The sequence below is a fragment of the Eutrigla gurnardus genome (assembly GCF_963514095.1).
Source record: "Eutrigla gurnardus genome assembly, chromosome: 14".
NCBI classification, from domain to species: Eukaryota; Metazoa; Chordata; class Actinopteri; order Perciformes; family Triglidae; genus Eutrigla; species Eutrigla gurnardus.
Genome location: NC_139937.1, coordinates 15,833,594 through 15,858,408, shown reverse-complemented (window position 1 = coordinate 15,858,408; position 24,815 = coordinate 15,833,594). Strand labels below are relative to the sequence as shown.

Below are 24,815 nucleotides of genomic sequence, written 5' to 3'. Positions count from 1 at the left end.
AGCAGGATTTACTGTAATGCCACCCTGGGAGAGAAGACGAGAGTGAAGGCTGGGAAGGCGAGCGTGTGTAAACATCCTGACGGAGCATGTCTCCGCGCTGTTGAAGTAACACCGTTTCTGACACACTTCAAAGCCGCCCGGCTCCCCTTTCAGCCTCAACATTTTCAGCGCACTGTGTGTATTTATCGTTTAGCGCCGATAGATTTCCTCAAAGCAGGTAAAATAAACGGGTTTGACTGTAAAGCCGTAGAGCTAAAGTTGATCTCCCACCACCAGGTTCATTTGGTAACAATTAATGCCGTGTCATGTGATCACGCGGCGTCTCCGCCGAAGGAGCAGGTCCCCGGCGGCTTCCTCGCTAAGCAGGAGTTATGACACAGAGCTGCAGGCTTCCCCTCTTTCTCCCTCTCCATCTTCAGCTACAAGGCCGCTGTCAATTTACACAGCTGAAATCATTTTCCCGACTTGAAAAACGGGGCTTTTTCCAAGTACATGAGCGCCGACCGGGGGGAATGTCCAGCATGCATTCAGCCCTGACTTTCTTGTGGTTTGGGCCCTCTGTAAAAATCTCACAGATCTTTTTACTCCCCACTCCCATTTTCTCTCATTCTCCCTGTTTTTCTCCTTTTTTGTTTCCAATGAGAGTTTCTTCACTTATGGAACACTTAATTGAAAGCTTCTTGTATGCTGGGGTGGATGGGGACCTCTCGTTTCAAGTACCATGTGGAGATCGAGTGTCCTTTTTTTGTAAAGGGAATGGAGACGCATGTTAAAATGTCGTGGTGTGTTTGTGATTAACCCAATATTGACCTTTTATTGACGACAGTGGAAAATACTTCAATGACTTAGCAGTCTTTTAACATACTGTATTGATATATTATAATATACATATATCATTTTATATTATGATATATTATTACTATCCCTGCCTTTGATTTCCAACTCAGTGTTCTGTGGGAATTCGGATAGACGGGGATCACTCTTACTTTATACGTACTAAGAATATGAGTAATGCCTCATAAAAGTCAAATTATGCAATTGTTGTATTAAGTCCAATTATTTGTATCCATGGAAAGTTTAAATAATAAAAGATGAACCTTCTTCCTCATATGTTTGTCGCTCCGTGTGTGTCCATCCATGTGTCTGCACTGTGTGTGTGTGTGCGTGTGTGTGTGTGTGTGTGTGTGTGTGTGTGTGTGTGTGTGTGTGTGTGTTTGTGTCTTAAAATACCCTGCACATTTCCCGACATCCCCACACCTCGATGACACAGCTCCAGATTCCATCACATGCTCGGTTACCTCATGGTCTGTCAGAGGGAGACTCGGGGAGCATCCCGCTGCCGCAAAATATGTTTTTTTTATTTTTGTTTTGATTAGTGCACATGCCTGCGTTTCCACGGTAACGGCAGACACGGCTGCTGTGTCAGTGGTGATGCAGAGCCAAGTCAACATGATGTGGCTGTATCAATGGGCTCCTCCTGTGTCTCTCTCTCATACACTTTCCAGAATGCGTCCTCAGTGTTGCATTTTTTGTCCATTCCGTCTTTTTCTCCCTCCTTTCTTTCCTCGTCCCATATTTTATCTGGAGTTCATAAGCCACGCTGCCTCTTTAGCAGTTCTATACCCTCATCGTATAAATTTTGACTTTCTCTGCACTAATTGGATTGATGTATAGTCGCTTCCTTTCTTATCAGCAGTGTTTTTCTTTATACTCCCCCTTTCTGCTCTCTCTTTCTCCATCATTCCTCCTGCACACCTCCATTTCCTGCCTCCCCCTCCTTAGCTTTATTGCTATAGTTTTTGAGTTGTCTGCCAGAAACGTAATATCTCTGGTCCTTTAGTCCATTCTTGTAGAGGTGGAACGCCTGAGGCATAAACCTACCTGGACAATTTTTTTTTTTTTATTTCACACAAAAGTAAAATAGGATTAAAGCAACACTAAAGAGTTTTTAGTGCCTTAAAATAATGTTTCCAAAATAGTTTCAGTGGTTTATCACCTCAAAACCGGGTGAACGGCACTTCAGCATTCGCTCTGCGGCCCTCTATTGGCTGTAACCGCACTATGTAACTTTGCCTCGTCGGGTAGCGGTTTTGTAGTTCTAATGAGACTACGAATTTGACCTGCTTTACGGCAAGCGTTACAAAAGCCGGTAGGTGGAGGCTCTGCGTAGAGATCATTGGGAGAACACCCGGCAGGTGCGTGGAAGATACCTTGCAGCTAGGTAGTTTTTAAATTGGCGTCATGGCAGAGCCTGCAAAGAAAAGGAGGAGTATAATGTCCGATGAGGTGAAGAAAAGAAAACGGGAGCATGACAAAGAAAGAGCTCGTACGAGAGTGAATATCGGACCGGCTCACACTCGTTGGCGAGAGCTGAAGGAGGCTACAAAATGCAAGACGGATGGTGACTCGGCTTTGTTGCTGCTGGACTTGTAAATAATACCGGTAATAATTTTTTTCCCAACAGTGTGCATCTGTGTACAATACATTGTCGATTATTTTATTGGCTCATGTTAGCTAAGGCGTTAGCTATTGTGCTAATATGTATGTAACTATCGCTATGGCTCATGTTAGCTAATCTTAGCTAAGGCATTAGCTTCTCTACCTTGTCACTGAATTGTTCATTGTTTCCAGAGCCGGTTCTGCATACAAACAAATAACGTGCGTGCGACGGTAGGCTGCGGTAGGCTAAATTATTTATGACGGCAGTAATGGACAATTCCCTTCCAACCTGTAGGGGGACCGAAGAGGAAAAGTTCTTAAGTGTTGCTTTAAGTGATGATGTGATGCAGACATGGATGTCAACTGCAACCTGACTGGTTTACGGGTTACAACCAGTAATTCTAGTTTGATATTACTGTCTCTTTCTCTTTTTTGTCATTTCCTCCATGCTTCCTTTAACCCTTCTCCAACATCATCATTTCCTCCTCCCATGTTCCCCTTGCAGGCTCCTTCTTTTTGGCTGGAGCATTTGTAGATGTCTCATATGACCATCCATTACTTTCCACTCTTCCTCACCTCCTGCGTCTCTTTTACTGGGTTTTCTCTTCTCTCTGACTCCATGTGTGTTTGTTATTTCCTTCCTGTCTCCCTTCTCCTCTCCGCTCTCTCACTCTGGTGTTGGTGAGACTGGTCCCAGTCCCAGCACACTGTGGTCAGTAAGCAAGCCCCTTATTGCTGTTGAATGACTGCTTGGTTAAGCCCACATATATATGTCCTAATAAGTGGTTGTGATGGAGATCTCCCTTCCACAGATAAACACATCTAGCTGAAGCCAGGGCCCTGCCTGTTAGCAATAAAACTCTGTTATGTGCACCCTTCTCCTTCAGTAACATCCTCGCCATGGCTGTGCATGTGTGATAAAACAGGGATAAAAGACTCTTTACTGATACCTGACAGTAAGTTGACCTGTCAGAATCCTTTTGGAGAGCAGTCATATTCATTGACAGAATTAAAAGCTGGTTCTGCCACTAACTCTGCTGCATTGTGGGTTCTTAAAGAGACTTAATAACTTTGTTTTGCGTTACAATACTTTTGGTACTTTGTTCGGTCGTCTTGGCAAACGAATGTACTCTTGAAAACCAAACTATAAACCCAACAAGTTAATATGAAGTTAACCTTGTAAGTTGCAATTGTGGTTAACTGTTACTCTGTAGTTACCATGGTATTTTAGGGAACTCTCATTACACTGTACACAGAGATGCAGATACAAAAAAAAAAACAGCTTTCATGACATATAATCAATAATTATATCTTGTCACAGAACTTAAAGGAACAGTTCACCCCAAAACAAAAGTGCATATTTTTTTTCAATATATTTGAACTAGATGACGCTAGGTTTGTGGAGATCAAAGGGCCCCCAAAATAAACTTAAACAGTTGACTCAAAGGCAATGTCTCATCCAGAACTGATGATGAGGATAAATATGTTTGATTTGGGGGTGAACTGTTCCTTTAATTACATTCACTTCTTAGATAAAAAGAAAGAATTCAACAGCACAACGTGGGCTACTATGAACCCTTTGGCTGGACTGGATTTATTATAATGTATTTTTACATTTATAGATCTTCTGATCATCAAGAGGGGGTTTTTTTTCAGTCGGTAGTAGCGAAGGTAATATTTCTGTTTTATGAGTCTGAGCCAGCGGGAGTGAAGGCAAGGTGTGGAATAAAGCAGCTTATAGGCCCACAGCACATCGACAGTGTTCAAAGGTGCAGACCTGTCACAGCGTCAGCAGTCACCTCGGTAAATTCACCGCCGGTCACCGGGGTTCACAGGCTGCTGCTGCTGCTGCTGTAGTAGGATTAGGAGACCCTGCGACTTTTATGCATTCTAATCTCTTGTCCTCACATCGGGGCAGAGCACTGAATGATCCTCTCAGGCGTCTGCATGACAGCTGCGGCTCTCTCACTTTCTTTTCTTTTCATTTGAAATGCCATTCTTTCTTTTTTTTCTCTCTCTCTCTCTCTCTTTTTTTTAACGCTCTCAGTTGGTCTCCCTCTTTCTTGTCTTCCTCCTCATCTTTCTTTTCCTCATAAAACCCAGAGTTCCCAGCAAATGATTCATTAGATGCTTCAGTGCACACTTGCCTCATCACTCACTCTAGTCGGCTGCCAAGTGCCCCATTTCCCCGTTTGTTTACACCAGCAAAAAGTGCGCCGGCTTTGCTTCGCTGCCGCGGCGGAGGAGAGGAGCTGCTCGGGGGCCACACACAGTGACACTCAGGACCCACACTTGTATACACTGATTTAGGAGTTGCTTTAAAAACTCCCCCCTGGCTGCTCAGCAGGTTAAATGATAAACTCCTTCCAGAGGCAATGATGGCAACGATTGTATTATCTGTAGCCACGGAATAAAAGCTTTAGTGCGGGCCTCACAGGCCTGCCTAAATGATGAGCGGCGATGTTTTTTTGATGCGCCAAAATGACGTTTTGTAATAGCAGTGCTGAAAGAAATTATGTTGTAAAACTTCTCAATTACTCCCTGCTGGTGTAGTACATTGCCACTCCGAGTAGCATTTTTAGAACAGTAAAAGTGGTGTCTGGGATTACCCGGCCAGACATGAGGCACTTGAATCAAAGTCCTCTTCATCTATTTTGGTCTGTATTTTCAGGCTTTAAAAATAAAAACAAGATTTTCATCTTGTTGACTCTCTTGTTATTCTAAATGTTCTTTTTTTTTTGTGAAAATATGCCAGCATGTCATTAACACAGAACTGGGCAAAACCCAACCAACTTAGTAAATCTCTTTAATTGCACTGATGCTTGTTTGGCTAACTAGCTGTTTTGATCTTTTCCGTCACTTTATGTGAGTATATTGACTTAAATGTATGTTATTACACTAACCCCTTCTGGTACTACACGATTGTCTTAAAGTGTAGTTATACTGCGTTAATTACAAACGTCCAGTTATCGTAATGTAAGCTGGTGGTAATTATATGCTTTTAGGGCATAAAATGAGGGAAATGGCACCGAGCCATGAGCGTTGAAGCTAACCCAGCCAACAGGGAGTCTTCTAGCAGAACCACCCAGCAGTCAAACAGAGGTAAAGTGGCTAATAGTGCAAAATACTTTGTCAACAAGAATGGCTGTGAGGCCTCCTGAGGCCTCCGTTCACCCTGTTGTGTTCTGTTCAGCCCTGCGAGTCTGAGGAACGAGACATCCAATTAAGATGATTAGACCTCGACCCTTCTTTGTGAACTGTAAATCATTTATTTAGCTCCATTTGTTTCCCTCCCCTCTCTTTTAACCCTCTCTTCTGCTCTCCCGCTGTAGTTCTCCCTCCCTTATGCCGAGCAAAAAAAAAGATGAAATAAGCAAGAATCGGAGGGTCAGCCAGAACAAACATTGTTTTTTGTCAGTCCGGCAAATGAAACACCTGGTGCTGGTAAACGCAGAGCGCATATTTCACATCGCCTTGACACTCGGGATTAATGCAACATCAAATTGTTGTAAGAACGGGGACAGCCGCTGCCCGGGGTAAATCATACGCCCCCTTTTATTAAAGTGAACCCTGGAGTTTATGTTGGGAATCAGAGAGGATAGCCTGCGCAGAGCCGACAGACGAGACCGGGAGTGTGTGGCTCGACGGGGCTCATGTTGAAACAGCTCTCGGACAACGTGTCGTAATGTGAACAGGAAGTTTAGACTCAGCCACTGAATACTGCTTGTGGCTTCGAGATGGAGTATTTCCCCCCTTTCACCTTTTTTTTCTTTTTGTCTTGTGACAAAGTGTTGTTCTTTTCAGAGGGAACCCGTGTGATGGATAGACTTCTCCGTCTCCCCCGATGATACAGCGAGCATATCGTATGACATGCAGGCCCATTTCCAGGAAGGGGAGAAAACGCCATTTACTTGTGCAGCCGTAACAGAGAGAGAGGGAGACTTGTGTTACGAGAGCAGAACAGTGGAAACCAGATGAATGTTAGTGGATTTGATCTTTGATCTGCAAACCAAAGTACCTGACCGCTGTGTTCAATCAAGTCAACCACTCAGTATGAGGCTATCTGTCTTTTTAAGGGTGTACTCCACGCTGTCCAGGCTGACCACCAGCCGTCCCACTTTCTGTACGACTAGAGGCCCTCAAACAGACGACGAGTCGAGTTCATATGGATAATGAAATCAGTGATTTATGGCTGTATCTATTTACCTATATATCATGTTGCGTCTTTTTCATCTCTCTTTCCGTCCCTCTAATTCCACTTATCCATCACTAGAGAGCTTTTGACCGCAGCGCTACACTCTCGGCTCAGCCGGCAGTGTCTTGTACTGTATATGAGCAGGGAGCTGTATACAGGGTCTTGTGTGCTGTGTTGTGGTGTCTGCTGACTTCTGTGTACAGCCTGTGGTTCATTCCATAAATATCTGTGGCCTCTGTGATGTTATTCTCAGGCCCTCTGCTTTGTGAGAAGATTGCACCACAACACTTGTATTCCTCAGCCTGCAGTTAGAGGTTTAAGGGGATTAGGAGGGAGAAAAACCCCAGCCCGGGCCCTGCTATACGTTTTTATGGCCATTTTATGCATACGATTCCGATGTAATGTGTGGAGAAAGTGGAGAAGAGGGAGAGAAAGGGGTATTAGGGCTCACCACAGGGGAATCAAACAAGTAAACCACAACTTATTTTCCCTCTCGGCTGTTGGGAAGGCTGTTGATCGGTTTGTGTTTGAGTCCGTTGGTCCAACAGTTTGGTTCGGCCTGAAATATCTTAACTTTTGGAGATCCTTGACATTTTATACTGACATCTGTCGCATAATGGTCAATTCAAGTCAATTTGAGAATACCTCAATCTTTTTTTGGCACCAAAACGTCACAGTCCAATGACCAATGTGTCCAACATTTGACAAGATATAGAGTGCTGCAGGAATGAGTCCTAAAACCAGGAAGCAACTCGGCATTTTTTGCACTTCCAATTCCCTCGTTTTGTAAGATGTCTGAAATAAGGTCTTTGGTTAAAACAAACTAGAATATGCCAGTAAATACCCCACTGGTGAATTTTAAAATAAGCTTGGTTAAATGAGACTTTTAAACATCATCATGCCAAATACTAGTTTGTCTTAGTTTAGTGGTGACGTGAAGTCATGCCACTGTGGTGTAGTTCCTTTATAGCCTAATTGTTTTTTATTACTGCAGATTACACTTTCTTGATGTAGGCTTTTCTTGATGGAGAATGTGTTTTTGCTCTTTCTTCCGCAAACGTTTGATTGACAGATGGTTTATCCAATCTCCTGCCAAGTATCTCTTGGAGTGCCTTCCCAAACAGTTTCCAATGCATGCAACTGATAGCGAGCACTAGACCACAGGCACGGACGCCGCAGACCGATGTTTGAAATACTGGCAATATTCAAAATCTACACAGCACTATAAACACCTATAAAATCAGGAGTGAACGCAATGATGAAATCAACGGAAATCAAAAAGAAAGAAAACTTTTTTTATCTTCTGGAATAATCCAAACCTCCAATGGATAACTCCCATTGGCCTTTTGTCAAGGGAACTTGTGCGATGCTAAGTTCTGAGTTGGCCTACAAAAATACAAAATCAGTCATAGATTTCCTTGGAATTTGCTGGTGATGATCACAGTCCTCAGAGGATGCATTGTTTGTGTATTACCTCCTCTGGTTAAAGTGTTGAAATCTGACAATAGGACAGATTGGCCTGAACAAAATGATCTTCCTCAAAGGTTGATCCCTTTCAATGTATCGTGTCTTAATTTGTAAGATACGTCCTCCTAATAGTATAGGCCCTATGTATAATTATTAATTATTATGTCTTCTCTAGCACCGCCTGCAGGGTGAAAAATAGATTCTCGTCTGAAGATTATCCCTTCTAGTTTTGGTAACAACGTGTCCCTTCCTCTGGCACCACCCAAGTCTGGTACTCGCATGCGAGCAGACCACGTTACCTCCTTCACCCCGAGTGTGCACGGTGCAGTTTCCCGTTTCACATGTTCAATGCAAAGCTGAAACACCCGACGGTATGGATTCCCAACAACTGCCCTTCCTTTGCCCCCTCGTTGACATCTGTCTGTGTGTTGCCGCTGAAAGCAGAGTGGAGTCCTGCGTTTCGTGCGTGGTGACGGACCTTGATTCAGAGCTTCCCGGAAAGCGCGCTCGTGTTTTGGAATACTGCTGTCAGTCAGGTCGGGATGCAAGCTGACAGAGGCGAGAGGGATCACCCCTCAGCTGTCCTGCACTCATAAAAGGGCCTGATCCAGGGGTTGACCGCCTGGTTGTCCCTGTGTGTGTGTGTGTAAATGGTTCATCCTGAAGCAGGATGTAAGGCTTCTAAGAATAAACCCATACGGCCAACCTAGGAAGCCCTGCGCTCCACTGCAGCATGCGATACACACATTCTACCGGTGTTACCCTGTCAAAGTCTGGTGTGTGTGTGTGTGTGTGTGTGTGTGTGTGTGTGTGTGTGCATAAGTTTTAGTGCAAGCATCCATGTGTGTAGCCAAACCCCAGCCTTGTGCATTATTGTGTTTTAGTTCCTTTTCTCCCCCGATCATGACATGTTGATGTTCTGGCATCCTGTGTGGCTGGTTTGAGGCTGTCATTGTACTGACAGGGACACTCTGACTGGCCAGTCACGTTCCAGTAGCGGAGGCCAGGTGGACCGCCGGGGGGATTCAGAAATACCGCTTTGATAGTCAGTGTGTCTCCACTTCGTCGACTTCTCTTTTCACAGGGAAATAGCTGAAATCGAGCCATGTGTCTATATGCACAGCGAGGTCTGAGACGGGAGAGTTTTTGTAGCCACACTGACTGGCTACAGCAATACCATATTATGAATATGATACTATTGTGAGTTTGTTTTGAAGAGCGTCCTACTTGTTGAGTTTCAGTGCCTATAGACAGCTCTTTGTAACCAGGTCCTGGTCAGTAGTCTCCTGCCAGGTGACAGATATCAGTAGGTCCACTCAGTAGAACATCAGAGCAGAGGCTTTCGGAGGATTGAGTAGAAGTACGAAAGAGGGGGAAAAAGAAAAAAGAAAGTCAACCTCAAGAAGGAAGGAATGTGCAGATGCTTTCAAATGTCCATGTGTGAAGCCACAAGCTCTTCTGTGGCTCTGGGAAGCCAATGTGAAACCGGTGGCGTAATTGCCTAATGCTTGTGTAATAAGAGGCACATTACAACCCCAGGAGGCCCGACCAGACTTAAAAGAACCAGAGGCTGGCACTAAAGTGGGCTCAGAACTGTCTTCCTCCTTCTGGTCTTTATTCCGTCCTGCTCAATATCAAATAGCTTCTTTTAATGTACAGTGTATCAACTGTAATAAGCGTGTTCACTTTGGTCCCTCTTCAGTCATACGTTTTCCACCAGGTTTATACCATCTTAACACACAAATATCCTTATATGGACAATTGCAATACTTTGAAACAGAATATCCTCTGCTATGTTTTGTTCTTGAGTTCTTGATCCTTATTCATGCACCTGTTGTATGTTTTAATTGAATATAACTAAGTATAATTGTCGGTGTAGTTGGAGTAGTATGCTCCAGGTTGATCCCAGCCCACATTTTTTTTCAAGGATTTATGCCTATTTTTAACTGAATGCCGATTGAAATCCCTGCGTATTACACTTAAAAAGACTATGGAGTTATTATGAATGAGCAGCCACAGGTATTGTGTTTTGACTGTGTGTGTGTGTGTCAATCAGTCAGTCAGTCATGTTACTTCTGCTGCAGGTTTGAGAGAACCACAGAGGGAAATGTGAAGCCACCGTGTAGACAACTCTACTGTGGTGGTCCCCTTTCTTCTCTCCATAACTTACCCCACACACACACACACACACACACACACACACACACACACACGAAACAGCCCTCCATTCAGCACCCCACCCCTGTCACTTTATCATCACACGCATGCACAGCTCTCCTCATAGCACATGTAACCGGGGCAAAAATGATTAACTTGAGCAAATATGCTTTGCTCCATATATTTATGCTGAAATGAAATGTCCAACTGTTGGCAGAACTCGCCTCCATTCCTCAGTAATGATGAGGAGTCCGTGTTTAAATCATCATTGTTCTCCCCCTCTTGATATTTTTCCATCTCCTCTTCTAACGACTGAGAAAGGCATTTGAAGGGCTTTGAAAGGAGTTTTTTTTTTGAAGGCCTCACAGTATATGTTGCCTTGTAATGGACTGATGCTATTAGCATTTTAGAGCCACATAAGAGTTATTTTTGAAGGAGCAGAAGGCTGGTTTTGAAAGCTGAGGGAGAGATCCAGCTGACAGACACATGTTGGAGAGGCAGCACAGGCAGACTCATGCATCACGACCTGACATGTCAGCCACACACACACACACACACACACACACACACACACACACACACACAAACACACACATGGTGGAAATGTGAGTGAGCGTTGCTGTTGTTGTTAGAATTTGTTGTATTGGAGAACAGAAATCGTAGCTTAGCGTTGTCTAAACGATGATCACAGTGTCATGGCTGAATATTGAGATGATTGCGATAATTTTGATGCAATGCGAAAAACGAAGAGACGGGGTCAACTGAAAAGTTAAAAAAAAAAGAAAAGTTGTGGCAAAACCCCAGCTCATGTAGCATTTTCTACTAACCCTTCCAAATAACATGTACTCTCTCCAGTAAGCTTCCAGCCCTTAATTAATTCATCCTTGTCTCCACCTGACTCAGGCCTTTATGAACTGTATGCCTCTTTTGTATGACTCCCCTGTCTATATAAAAGCATACTGGTGGTCCAGTTCTTATGTGTCCTACATCATCCCTCCTTTCCCCCTCCGCTCCTGTTATAGAGGCTTCCCCTTCTTCCCTGTGCTGTTCTTGAGTTTCCTCTGTTCTTCCCATGTCGTTGCTGAACACTTTCTCCATGTGTCCTCTTCTGTTCTTCACCTCCCACTTCGTTTGGTCTCCTCGTCGCTCCCACTTGTCAGTTTCTCTCCCTGGTCAGCTCACAGGATGCTGTAGAGCATTTCCTGCCACAAGGGCTACAGGAAAGAGGCCGAGCACGGCCCCCGTTTGATGTGCCATCTTCTCTAATTCTTTACACCTGGACTGCTCTCTGTGCAGAATTTCTACTCAACAGTAGTTTCTCCGACTTCCTTCCTTCCTATCCTACAGCATCCTTCACTCAAAGCTCAATCTTTCCCTGCAGCCTCTTGTTTCACAACACACTCTTCTGTTCAATACGCTTTTATGGGGCTGGAAACTCAGATTCCACAGAGGCACAGGGGACTGACGTGTTAGCATCACGTCTTTCTCATCTCTCAGTCCCTTTTAATAAAAGCAAGGCCCACGCCACTCTCCAACTCTACGCAGACTGAAGCTCTCTGCGTTGCATGTTTTTGATTCTTAACTCTCCCTCCTGCTACTTCTTTTTATTATTTTGTCCTTTTTTTCTGTCCATTTCTTTCTCTTTGTTTTTTTTTTCCCCATTAAACGTTCTCATGGCCTGCAGCTGTTTGGATGTCGCATGGTGGTCAGAAAGATTTGGCATTGTGTTGTTTGAATGCCATATTTTCACAGCGCTGCCTGTTTAGAGTTGTGGTTTGTCAGGAGCCTGGCCCGCAGGGGCCACTTCCTCCTCACTGTTCTGGAGTCGCTGTAGCAAAACAGTGACTGGCAAGAGAGGAGAGGGGGAGAAAAAAGGAGTAAGACGTTAGGAGAGGCAGGATACATTCTCACTCCAATGCGTCAGATAACGCAGCTTAGTCGGAGCTCCAAAGCTACAAACTATGACGCTCGACATTCCCCTTTAGCATCACTTTGAACCATGACGGTTCAATATACGTGCATAGTGCCTTTTCCAAATAAACTTCCATCTTCACAGTTAATTAGTTTCAGGCAACAAAAACGTTAGGTTTAGCAAATCAGCATGGTTGACCTTAACTTGACTGACTAACAACTCTCATATCGTAACGTGACTAGCATAGCGTAACTATCAGAATGTGACTAGGGTAGCAGGACTAGCGTAATAGGACTAGCATAGCGTGACTATCAGAATGTGACTAGGGTAGCAGGACTAGCGTAATAGGACTAGCATAGCGTAACTATCAGAATGTGACTAGGGTAGCAGGACTAGCGTAACAGGACTAGTGTAACAGGACTAGCGTAGCATGACTATCAGAATGTGACTAGGGTAACAGGACTAGCCTAACAGGACTAGTGTAACAGGACTAGCGTAGCATGACTATCAGAATGTGACTAGGGTAACAGGACTAGCCTAACAGGACTAGTGTAACAGGACTAGCGTAGCATGACTATCAGAATGTGACTAGGGTAACAGGACTAGCCTAACAGGACTAGTGTAACAGGACTAGCGTAGCATGACTATCGGGATGTGACTAGTGTAACAGGACTAGCGTAACAGGACTAGCGTGACAGGACTAGTTTAACAGGACTAGCGTAACAGGACTAGCATAACATGCCTAGCATAGCTTGACTATTGCAGCGTGACTATTGGAATCTGACTAGCGTAACAGGAATAGCGTAACAGGACTAGCATAACAGGCCTAGCATAATGTGACTAGCATGGCGTGACTAGCATGGCCTGACTTGCGTAGCATGACTTGCGTAGCATGACTAGCGTAGCGTGACTAGCGGAATGTGACTATCATCAATGACCGACCACCAGTTAAATCAACATTAACTTTTAGTTTTACATGGGTCACAAAAACAGTCTGTTGGCCTAAAGTCCTGTGTTAGTTTGACTTGTCCACAACCCCTCCCTCCCTCTCTCCCTGCCTGTTGGACTATTTCCCTCTTTATACGACATAATTTGCTCTGCTGGTTGTAAGATGATGTATGGAACTAATGAAGTTGCCTCATTTCATTCTCTATCATGTCCTATCATGTCCTTTTTTTTATGCACTGTCCCTACATTAATAACATAAAGTCACTTATTGTGTCTCCCACAGCAGTTTCCCCTTCTGCGTCATGAAAGCCCTTAACTCCTCTCTCCTTTTTGTGCTTCTCACATTCTGCACGATTCTGCCTCCTTATTGGAACAAGGTGCCGTGCTCGAGAACACAGAAAGGAGCACACTGTCATTGCACATGTTGAGTGTGACAGGCTCCAGTTGAAGCTGATTGAATGCAGCCTTTATTCTAACTCTCACCTCCTGCGGGTCTCTGCGATGTTGCCATTTCAGCAACCTGTTGAGGCCATTCCACTTACACCAGCTTACACTTCTCATGCGACGTTTCTGCGTATTGCTCGTAATATCTTTCTCCTTCCTTCACACTTCATTTCCCTGCAGGAAGTGAGAACTTTCACCTCATTTAACCCACAGAAGTTGGATCATTTGACTCATAACTGAAGCAGTGGGATCGGTGCGGTGACTTAACTTATTTGCTGATTGGGTTTCCTTGCATGTCTTTGGTAGATTATACATACTGTGGTACCTCTGGGGAGAAAATGATCCAGATTGATCTTTTTCAAGGAAGGCATATTAGCATTAGGAAAAAGTAGAATAGGAAATGGTGTAAATAGATTTTTGTAAATTAGATTTTCAGGATTTAAGGTCACAAAATGTCCTAAAAATTATATTCCAAATTAATTCTTAAGGTTTGAAGTGATTCCAAATTGCATAAAAAAATCTCCCCACAGGATTTACTCATTTAAATTTGGTTTAGTCCAGCTCTTTGTTTTTACCGTAATGTTTCGATTGGTTCTCCACAAGCCACCTGATCTCAAGAATGTAACAGGATTAAAGAAGTACACATAACACTGCAGATGATGCAAAGCTGAAGACAGTTGGCCGGGTGGTTTCGGATAAGACACAAAGCCCGCTGTTATTTATGAAAGTTGCCAGAATCTGGATAATAATAATCATGTTTTCAGTCTGGAGGCACAGCAGCCAATTTGCAGCCGAGCAGACTTTAAGTTTGACGCGGAGCTGGAATTAACAGTTTTAATGGTCTGTTAAAGTGGATGAAAGGTAGATATACTGTAATGTGTGTGTCTAGAATTAACTAAAGCCTCTGTGAGTGTGACAATGACTAGAACACAACCAGAACAGCCCTAATGTTGTATTCAATGTCAATTCCAAGCAAATTGGAATGAGTTAAGCATATTTTCAAGCTTTTTTTTATTTTTTTTTGGTCATGTGTTGAAGCTGCAATAGCATCAGTAACATCATTTATTTTTAAAGAGGGGCAAATAACAGCACTGAAGGCTTTTCTCCACCAAAAATATGTTTTTGTAAAGTATTCTTTTAAAGTCGCTAATCTTCCAAACAGTTTCCAGTTTCAGATGGTTCTTTGCAACGAAACCATCTGGCAGGTCAAGTGATGGAGATAGAAAAATATCCCCATTAATACTGTCAAGTTCATTCCAAACAACACGCTCAGCTCTAATGTGGGTTCATTTCGTGTTGGAAAGAGATAAAAATGTTCTCCGTCGAGGTCTTAAAAAGGTCTTAAAAAGCATTAAATCTGATTTCAGAAAGTGTGCAGCAGCACCGCATGGCTTACTGGGGCACTTGAATACAAAGGAGACCTCATTAATGTTATTAGAAACACCTGTGCTTTTTCTCCCAAAGTCAAAATATCTGCAGTGAAATGGTTCGAGCGAAGTCTGTAAACCTCCTCATTTCACTTCGACGGCATTCGTGCTACATTTACATTTTCTTTCTTGTTGATTTTAAATGAAGCTACAGAGCCTCTTTTGTACCTTCCCCCTGTTCTTCCCTCCCTCCCTCTCTCCCCCAAATCATCAGCACCACCAGTGGTATTAGGGTGAGCACGGGAGTTCTCTCGCCCCCATTTCATTTCCTCAGTTAGAGAGGGGGGGAAATCTCCCATATAGAAACGTCACTTTGTATAAATACACTCGGCGGTTTGGACGAACGCGAGATCCGCTTCAGAATTATAAACACTCGCTCTGCAGTCATTTACAGAGGAGGAAGAATTAGCTGGTGTAGGAAGCATGTGTGCCCCATATTATTGTAATTATTTGATGCTGTTTTTCCTCGCTGACATAAAAGTATTTGGACGCTATCTCATGAGAAAGCGCTCGTCGGGGGCTTCTAAGCTGCTCTCGTATTCCCAAAGTCCGGCCTGTCTCTCCTTAAACCTTGTGATTTCGACATAAGTTTTTAATTCCATTATGTGGGAGCTTCCAGCAGCAAGTCGTTGTATTTTGTTTCATTCCGCCTTTGTTTGCTGGAAGGAAATTTGAATTAGAACAAAATGTTGTTTAAGGTCAAGGCGAACGTCGACGAGCAGGACCTACTGTTTTAGCTATCCTGTTACATGTTTGTTCAGCCTGTCTGCTAAACCTGTAGCGCACGTTAACCTAATCAAATATGGCCATCACTCCCATGACTTTGTTTAGGAAAATTGTTCATTCTTTATCCGACGAAGGATAAGGCCTTGATATGTAATCTCGTTGCTTTAAACATTTGTCAGAATTCAATAATTGCTGTAAACAACGTGTAATCAACTTCAAAGTGCTCTGCCAAAGAGCCCCGTTTTCACAGATAAAAATGAGCATCTTCAAAAAATGCACACGACGCACGCCTGCGTGTGTGTGTGTGTGTGTGTGTGTGTACACTAATGTAAACCAGCTTGGCAACACTGAACCGTTTAATCAATATCAAGAGGAAAAACAGTAGTGGTTCATGCTGTTGGATTCATAAAGTGGGCCTAATTTTACAGCTCCATAAAACACCCTCCTTGCCGGAGCGCAACGTGAACAATTTATGTGCAGAAGTAAATCAGGAGGAATGCTGTGACTGTAACCGTCTTGGTTTGAGACTCAGATCATGGAGCGAGTGCGTATTGCCTGTGCGTGTGAGTGAACGTTATGTTTTACTCCATTTCCAGGTTGTTGTTTTTTTATTTTTGTGCTCCTGGTAGCGTATCTTTAGACTGCAGTGTATTTCCACTCAACAGTTTTTGAGCGATAAGATTCGGGGACGATAAGAGGAATATGCACCACTGCTCCATGTGTTTACCGGCAATCTGGACCGCATGTCTGATACAACATGTGAGGTGCAGCTGTACAAGTATTGCTCTCGCTGTATCATCAATTACCATCAATCTACTTGAAACGGCGTCAGCTGGAGTAAAATGGTTACGGTCCTGGGTGATTCGGACTCCTTCATGTTTGATTCACTTCAGGTTTTGTCAATCAGACCGGTGAGCACGCCGAGTGCCTTGCCAGAGACCGGGGACAGGGTCTGGATCTGGAATCTTCCTCCAGCAACGGGATTATTTTCCTTTAATTAGTGTAAAAGTAGCATTGAGGTATGTGCCTGTTCTACTTTAGCTTGATGAAAATGACTGCATACGAGGGCGAGCCAGATCCTTGGCTCCCACTGCCATGTTCCCGACTGCAGCCAGTTATGAATAATCTATTCCACGCGTGTGTTTAGCGATTAATTAAAGATAAGGCCTCTGAAATTAAAATGGCAGTGGGCTTACATCATTGTGAAATTGCTTGGTGGGGACACAGATGTGTTTTCAATCTGAGGTCTGAGGAAGTCGGCGAGGCATTCCCTTCACACCTCGGCATCAGGGACCCGCTGCTAAAACTCTGCCTGACATGTTTTATAGAAGACGCCTTATGGCTGTTTTCAGGAATCAGAAAGTCAAATCTTTAGCTGCGATCGGCGGAGGTGATCTCACAAACACTAGTCCGCTCCGTTTTATGGGGGGGAAGTGCTAGCATTGTCAATCTCAGCAGCAACTTCAGGTGCAAATATTGGATTTTTTTAATTGAATAATTATTTTTGCTAGGACAATGTCATTGAATGAAGTTTCAAACACCAAGCACCACATAAAATATCCATCAACAGACGAATAAAAGCAAAACAACAAAAAGTTGAAAACAACATTTAAGGAGGATTTATTGGCAGAAATGGAATGTAATATTCATAATTATGTTTTAATTTGTGTATAATCACCTAAAAATTACAACCATTGTGTTTTTGTTAACTTGGAATGAGCTGTTTATACCTGCATGGGGAGCAGGTCCTCTTCAAGGAGTCCGCCATGTTGCATCGCCATGTTTCTACAGCAGCCCTGAACGGACAAACTAAACTCTGGCTCTAGACGGGCCCTCTCACTTTATTATGTCACCTTAAGGCCACCGTAGTTCTGCCACATGCTTGCATAGGAAGGGGTCAGCAGGCGGGTTTTCACTAGATTGCAATTTGAGAACTTCACCACTAGATGCCCCCAAAACTTACACACTTTTGACAAACCAACAAATTGCATCAACCAAAGAACTGTCATGTAATGACTGTCAGGACAAGTGCAAGAGTAGTTTGGATCCTTTGTCTGTATGATCCGCTACTGATTTTTATCAAATATATAAGGAAAAAGGCAGGTTGTGTAATATGGCCTTATACAGAAAATAGAACATTCTTCCTTTCAACATAGGTTTGGACAGTATATCAATATATCAATATTGTGATATCAAATATATAAGAGTTCATCTAAGATTTCACATGATGTAATGTGGCATACATTGTCTATTGCTGGTTTTAAAGGATGCATTACAGCAAAAATCTCAATGTACAAATATTTTTTAAAAGCACTTATAGTCACAATACAATATTGTAGTAATATCAATATTTAGTCAAAAATATTGTGATATTTGATTTTCTCTATATCACCTAGCCCAAATTCTATTATTGTAGAAAGAAAGATACCACCATCCAAGAATGGGCTGATGCACACATGTGGTGACACACACACACACACACACACACAAAGAGATGACTTCAGCAGGAGCCACTATTTAAGTTATTCCCAAATGAGGATCCCTGGTGCCCTTTTCAGTAGATCCAGTGCAGATGTACCTACTGTGTGAAGGAATCCAGGGAGAAGTCATTGCCCGAAAAAAGTGGATGAATTACTGTCCCTGTTCCCCAAGAATGTTCCACGCTTAGAGCTACATGAAAGCAGAAGCAGGAGAATAGCGCCGTTAAGGCTTAACAGACCAGACAAACTGAGTGTGTGTGTGTGTGTGTGTGTGTGTGTGTGTGTGTGTGTGTGTGTGTGTGTGTGTGTGTGTGTGTGTGTGTGTGTGTGTGTGTGTGTGTGTGTGTGTGTGTGTGTGTGTGAAGCAGTACAGAAGCAGTGGAGAAGAGGACGACATCTGTGCGTCTCAATAAAAGGCCCTTACAATGCTATTAGCAGGGGGGAAATTACAGAGCACCAGAGACTGAAATGCAAGTTTGGAGTTGCAAACATTCTTAACTACAGCCGAGGATATATGCTATCACACGCCTTTTTAAAAAAATACTTTCTCCTGATAATGATACACGCCTTGTGTGTGTGTTTTTACTGTACAATGGATCTCGACCGAAGCCAAATCAAATATCTGCTCACTCTTCACTCGCGGCTCTTTGTGCAAACGGCGATCTCTGATGCAAGAGGTGGATTTTGAATCGGTGCGTGATGAGCCCATACATCACAAGACGTCTTTAACAGGCCATCGCGGCGAGCCGGTTCGCCGGCGTCTTCAGAGGAGCTCTTCTGACGGCGACTGTGTTTATCACATGTAAACGTCATGGGAGATAAATGACTCCTGTAATTAAGACATGTCGGAATCAAAGTGCAAACACTTTTGGTATGCACCGTGTCATTGGAAACAGAGGGCCTTCTTCTGTAGCTCACTGCTATCATGTACCATTGTCCTGAGGGAGATATGTGCTCGCGCTAACCCCTGCTTGCATTGTATATAGAAGTGATAGTTTCCTCCTAAGGTCTTGTGTAAATATGATATAATTGGTTGAGTATGGGTGTCTTTAAAGTGCAATCAGTCAAATGAATAACAGGCTTCTGTTGGGAGCATCACTGGAGGATGAGTCATGCTTTTGGGCAAAAACAGAAAATATTTTTTAATTTCTTTCAGCGACGCTACATCAAAGTCTTAGACGTGACACGGCAGAGCAGCAAATCATGTTTTTCTCTCGTTCTGCCAGTGATGAGAAAAAAGATCCACTTGAACTGTTGTACTTGGCTTCAATCAGCCACCAGTAATAACCTTGTTATTGCCAAGTGTGACAAAGTTGGAGCATTTTTCGCAGCTCTGTTGTCTTGGATGTGTTGTTGTTTTTATGACTTCGTTTGACTCCTGTTGAAAAAGCTCGAGTCATCATTTTCGTAGCAGCGGTACGAAAAAACCCCTGAGTGACTCCGTCTCGCGTTGTGCTGACTCGGCGTGTTCCACGACATCATTTTCCCCTCTCACTCCGAGGGGCTGCTCAACGTTCTAATTCAGGGCCTTAATTACTATAATTGGTCGATGCAAATTAACAGCAATTGGACTTGACTGGGGTCATAAATCCACCGCTCAGAAGTTTGCCGAATTTCTGGCAATTCTGGAGCGGACCACCGTCGGCAGGGGTGCTTAACTTACTAAGTAATTGCAAGTTTCATGAATCATAATGATTATGAATTCCCCCTCTGCGCACACACGGGGCCCCAGTGGGACTCGGCTTGAAGCCACTGGGAGTCACAGCAAGTGGATTGGGAAGCCACTGTGCAGCTTTGGCCTCTCCACATCAGAACCACCACGGAGGAGCAGCGGGGTGCTAATGGTGTTTGGTTAATCACATTTTGGAGGCGCAGAGAAAAACCCTCAATTGAACACTTTATTTTTCAGAATTCATGGATGAGTGAAACTATTTGTGCTGGTCTCACACAAAAACGTTGCGTTTGCACCCCTCTGCAAAATGAAACGACACAGCGGGACATGCACCGTTAGTGTTGCACGTAGCATGTGCTCTTTCACTCCAAATATACAGTAGTTGAGGTCTGCTCAAAACAAAAAGCACTCATGAAATGTAGCACATGTGTGCGTACAAACCTAATTTACCGAATTAGGCCTGAGATCTCAATGAAATTTCAACTCGTTATGCATGTTCTGCTGGAGAGCAGAAGCAGAGGGCCCCATCTCTCTCTCTCACACACACACACACACACACACATTTACATACACTCCTGCCTCTGTTGAACGCGTAAGCAGACGTGTATTGCATGTGATTGTTGGGGAAGTGGAGTGAAAAACAGGTCTGGGGTTGTGGGTTCAGGTTGCGGGTTTCGGCGTGACGAGATCCAGAAGCCAGCGGCGCTTGGTATTACCCTGCTGCTTCCTGCCCCATTGGCCCCTGGGCAGGGGGGGGGTGGCTGGAGCTTGAGAGAGGAAGGTGGGAGGCCATTTAAAGCCAAGGGCCACGATACACACTGGCCCACAGGATCCCCTCGGATTTTTTAACACAGCCCACTGCTCCCACACTCCTACCGACGGGCCCGGAGCCTCAACCAGATCCCACTGTGGTTTGTTTTACAACCTTGAACCACGGTTAGCCTTCGAAACGTGGTAATCAGGCTCTCCCGACATTCCACTTTCTTTCTTTTTTTTTTTCCTTTTTAAACAAGCCCTCTTACTTATTTACTCATTGGCTCCATTCAGCGTCCGTCTTTTAAATGTAGTTCACTTTTGTGCTACTGCAGAGTTGCAGCCGCAGAGTCAAGCCTCCACCGAATGCCTCCATGCAGCAGCAGCAGCAGCGGCGTGCGTCTGCATGAGCTCATTTGCTGCTTATCAGGACATACATGTGTATCGAGCTAATGGGCGCACTAACTGGTGTGCATTAACTGCGGTGTTATGCATGTGCCCAGAAGGTTCCTCCTCGAATCCTATTACCACTTCAGTACACGTTCCCCAAATCTGCTACATGTTAAGCGCTGCAGTCCTCCCACACGTCTACTTAATAACACAAATCATGATTGATGCTCTGCCCAGCACATGCATAGAACCAAGGAATGCTAAACAGAGGAGCATAACTTGCAATTAATTGCCCATTTATAAAAGTGTCTGCATATCTTCTGTTCAAAGGAATTTGGAACATCATTACTTGTTTCTCGGTGATGAAGTACCAGCGAGCCGCTCGTTCCAAGTCCCGACTTCTAGATACATAACACTGCCATGCCTTCACTATTTTGTCTGCCGTTTCCCACTGGAGGGCTTGAATTGGATGGAGGTTTTGACTTTGAGCCATAATAATGTTGGACGCGAGCCCTCATATTTCAGCTCTGATGCAAAAAAAAAAAAAAAAGAAATCGGCCCAGTGGCTTTTCGGACTCAAATTGGGTTTAAATCGTGTCAGAAGAGGGAGAAATGTTTTTTAAAATAATAGCCATGAATGCCATGAAACGGAGCATTCTTACTGCAGAGCTTTTGATCCGTTTTTATAAATAGCAGAATTTTGTCGTAAAAAATAATGTTTCTGTGGTCCTTTCCTGCAATTAAAATAAGGTTGGCTCGGGAACAAGGGCAAAACTAAGTACTCGTGTTTGAGAAAAATGTCTCCCTCTCTATCCCGCTCTCTCACTCCCCCCCTCTCCCTTCGCTCCCTCCTGGCCTTCCTCATCTGCGAAAGCATGTCATTTATGACTTGTTATTTTCATTTAGCACCATATTTTCCACATGGCCGTAGTGGCAGGCAGATGTCTGATAATGGCTGGGGCGAGCCAGCAGAAGGGTGGGTTCCACCTGCCTCGCTCTGTATGTTTTTAGTTCGTCCGTGTACGCGGTGGGCAGAGCCGAGCGCCGTGCTTTCCCAAGGCATTCTCTGATTCCTCTTGGCCAAGCAGTGTGGTCTTCACATGACCAATCAAATATGTCAAACCACCAGTGTTTTCCCCCCACATGTACAACAAGAAAATCTGGCTTCAATTATTATTGCACCCCAAGGGGAACTTCCAAAATTCCTCCCCTCCTCATTTGTCAGAAATGAAGCTCTCTCGTTTCCTGCGATTGGCTGAAATATGTCTTTTGATATTAAATCACACCGGTTTCCACTGGCTGCATGACCAAGACAAATGTTTATCATATTTATTTATGTCATTGGAGATGACCCCGCAGCTCAGCAATGCGGAGACTTGGCTGCCGACTCCCATGTAATGTTGATTATGAGTAAGAGAGTCTCCTAAATAAGCTGAAGTTAAGAGATAATTTGGAAAGCACATGAGGTAACTGTGGTTTGCTTAATGTGAAAAATACAGTTTGGGGTTGGGGAGGGTGATGGAGGTACTGTTACAAAAGCCCTAATGAATCTAGACTGACACATCCCACCCAAATCTTACAGGCCTCTTGGCTTGATTCATATTATGTTCTGTTGATAAATGTGGTTCCAAATGTTGATTAAGGATCTGTTTCACTTGTTTGTATGTCAACAAATCCAGCTAAATCCAGTTATACACCTCTGATCTCCCATTGCCATTGTTTTTGTACTTGGTGCTTATTGTCATAACATCACGCTCTGGTAGAGGCCTTCCCAGTGTGGCTAAGGGGGCGAAACGCTATATGAAAATTGCCATTGACGTTGCCGAAACAAATAAAACCACTCATGCTGCCGCTACATCTGTAGCCATTTTAAGCCCTTATTTATACCATTTAAGCTCTCATTTGAATTCACCAGCACAAATAAACATATCATAACGAAGCGAAAGCCCTGATGTCATATGCAGATGTTGAATTTTGATTATTCCTTTCGCCTCGTGAATTCGCCGGGATCTTGTCTTTCAAAGGCAAAACAAGAGATGACATCACTTTTTCTTGGCGCTGAACGGGACGGTGTTTGCTCACTTGACTGTAGCCGCTCGACCACGGAGACGGCGCTGCCCACTCCTGACATATCTCTACATCTCCTCTACTATATCACAGTTTGTATATACTGCACGGGTCCTGTGTTTTCTGGAGACCGAAATAGAAAGAGGGAGCCAGGAAGAGTCGCCAGACTACTGTGCCGTCCAGCCAGAGGTTTTCAGCCATGTTTACCGCCAGTGATAAGCTGGCATCGATCTGAACTTTATAAACGGCAAATGATTTCACCTGAGGCCTGCGGGGTGATTTATCCGAGGCCTGGCTGTACCAGAGGTTTGGATTTAGTCATAAATCACCCCGTAAGAAACTTGCACTACTAAACCACTGAGAAGACAGAGGGAGGAAAGAGGTCTGTAGTGGTTTAGGGCCCGCTGCCAGAACCTCTTTACTGGTTCACTACTACCTGCTCTACTCCTGGAGCCATGCACTTTATTGCAATTGACAGTATAAAGTACAGCCTGACCCAGTGTGACCCCTACAACAATGAATGTTTTATACATTTACGTTAGTTGGACCGAGACACCTGCTTGTAACCCCACTGCGACGCGTAGGCAACCTGATACACGTTCCCAAAGATCTAAGCCGATGCTTCCTAGAATCATTAGCGCACTACATGATTTGTAAAGTGACTCAACCAAAGAGTGTTCTCCTTCTCTTCCCTCTAGACGGGCGTTGCACCTCGGCATCCTGCGTGACCCGGGTTCAGAGGTGGAGGACCGGCAGTACCAGGTCGACCTCCAGTCCATCAACATCGGAACGGCTCAGTGGGAGCAACTCAAGCCAGAGAAGGAGGGAACCAAGGGAGGCGTGTCCGTGGAGAGCGAGAGGAGCTCCCAGAACCCGGCCCTGGAGTGGAACATGGCCAGCAGGTCAGGAGACACTTCAGTATTTGCACGTTAGGATTAAAGGGGAGATGATGGTTTATGATTCAGTCGAGTACGTACCAATGAAAGAATGTTTTTTCTTGTTACTACGGTGAATCATTGCTGGTATAGTGAACAGCGCTGAGGAACTCCACTGAACTCTCTTTACAAAATGTTCTGTTCAGTCAGAAAAGAAGAATTCTGGTGGAACATTTACTTAGTGTGATCTACATTTAAGAACAGATGTAAAAAGGTTTTGCCAGGATAATCTTTCTAAATTCCTTCTTTTTTTTTTCCTCCCATCTGTTAACAGCTGTTGAACAACGTTTTTCATTTGCAAACTCAATTCAGCCACAAGAGGATGAAGTGGCTTTTCTTTTAGGTCATTTTATTCCTCCATGCACTCCAAACACAAGGTGCATGTCTTGTCAGCTAGCAAGTCATGTAACATTACGGTCACGTTCTTCTTCTTTAGGCAGGACATTTTTATATTTTCATTCGTGCTGATCTGATGTTAGGGAAAACACAAAAGCTTTTAGTGCTATTTACAATATAGAGTAGTGGCATAATTTATCCTCTTCTGGCTGAAATTAGTATTACAACAACAAACAATTATCCTGACCAAAAAAAAAAAAAAAAATGCATTTTTTACAGATAAAAAAACACAAAGGAACTTTTTTTTCTCCTGTTATTCCGTCAAAAACAAAAGAAAAACCAGCAAAAATCAGACTTTCTTTTTCGGGGCTTCCATAGATTTTTGTAGAATTTCATAATTCAAAGTGAGCCAAAGGAGGACCAGGAGACGTCAGACTGGGAGTGAAACGTTTGTGATAATTGAAGCA

At 43.8% G+C, this 24,815-nt stretch overlaps 2 protein-coding genes across 3 annotated transcripts in view; one reads left to right on the top strand and one right to left on the bottom strand.

The window, feature by feature from the left end:
• Positions 1-24,815, bottom strand: part of LOC311024283 (polyadenylate-binding protein 1A) — a 477,590-nt gene that overhangs the window by 266,705 nt on the left and 186,070 nt on the right. The window lies entirely within an intron of this gene.
• vps13b (vacuolar protein sorting 13 homolog B) overlaps positions 1-24,815 on the top strand; it is a 317,809-nt gene that overhangs the window by 178,519 nt on the left and 114,475 nt on the right. For both annotated transcript variants that reach the window (XM_084026605.1, XM_084026606.1), the window contains exon 32: positions 23,776-23,979. In XM_084026605.1, coding sequence (XP_083882731.1) covers positions 23,776-23,979 — 204 coding nt within the window. The remainder of the gene's footprint in view (positions 1-23,775; positions 23,980-24,815) is intronic.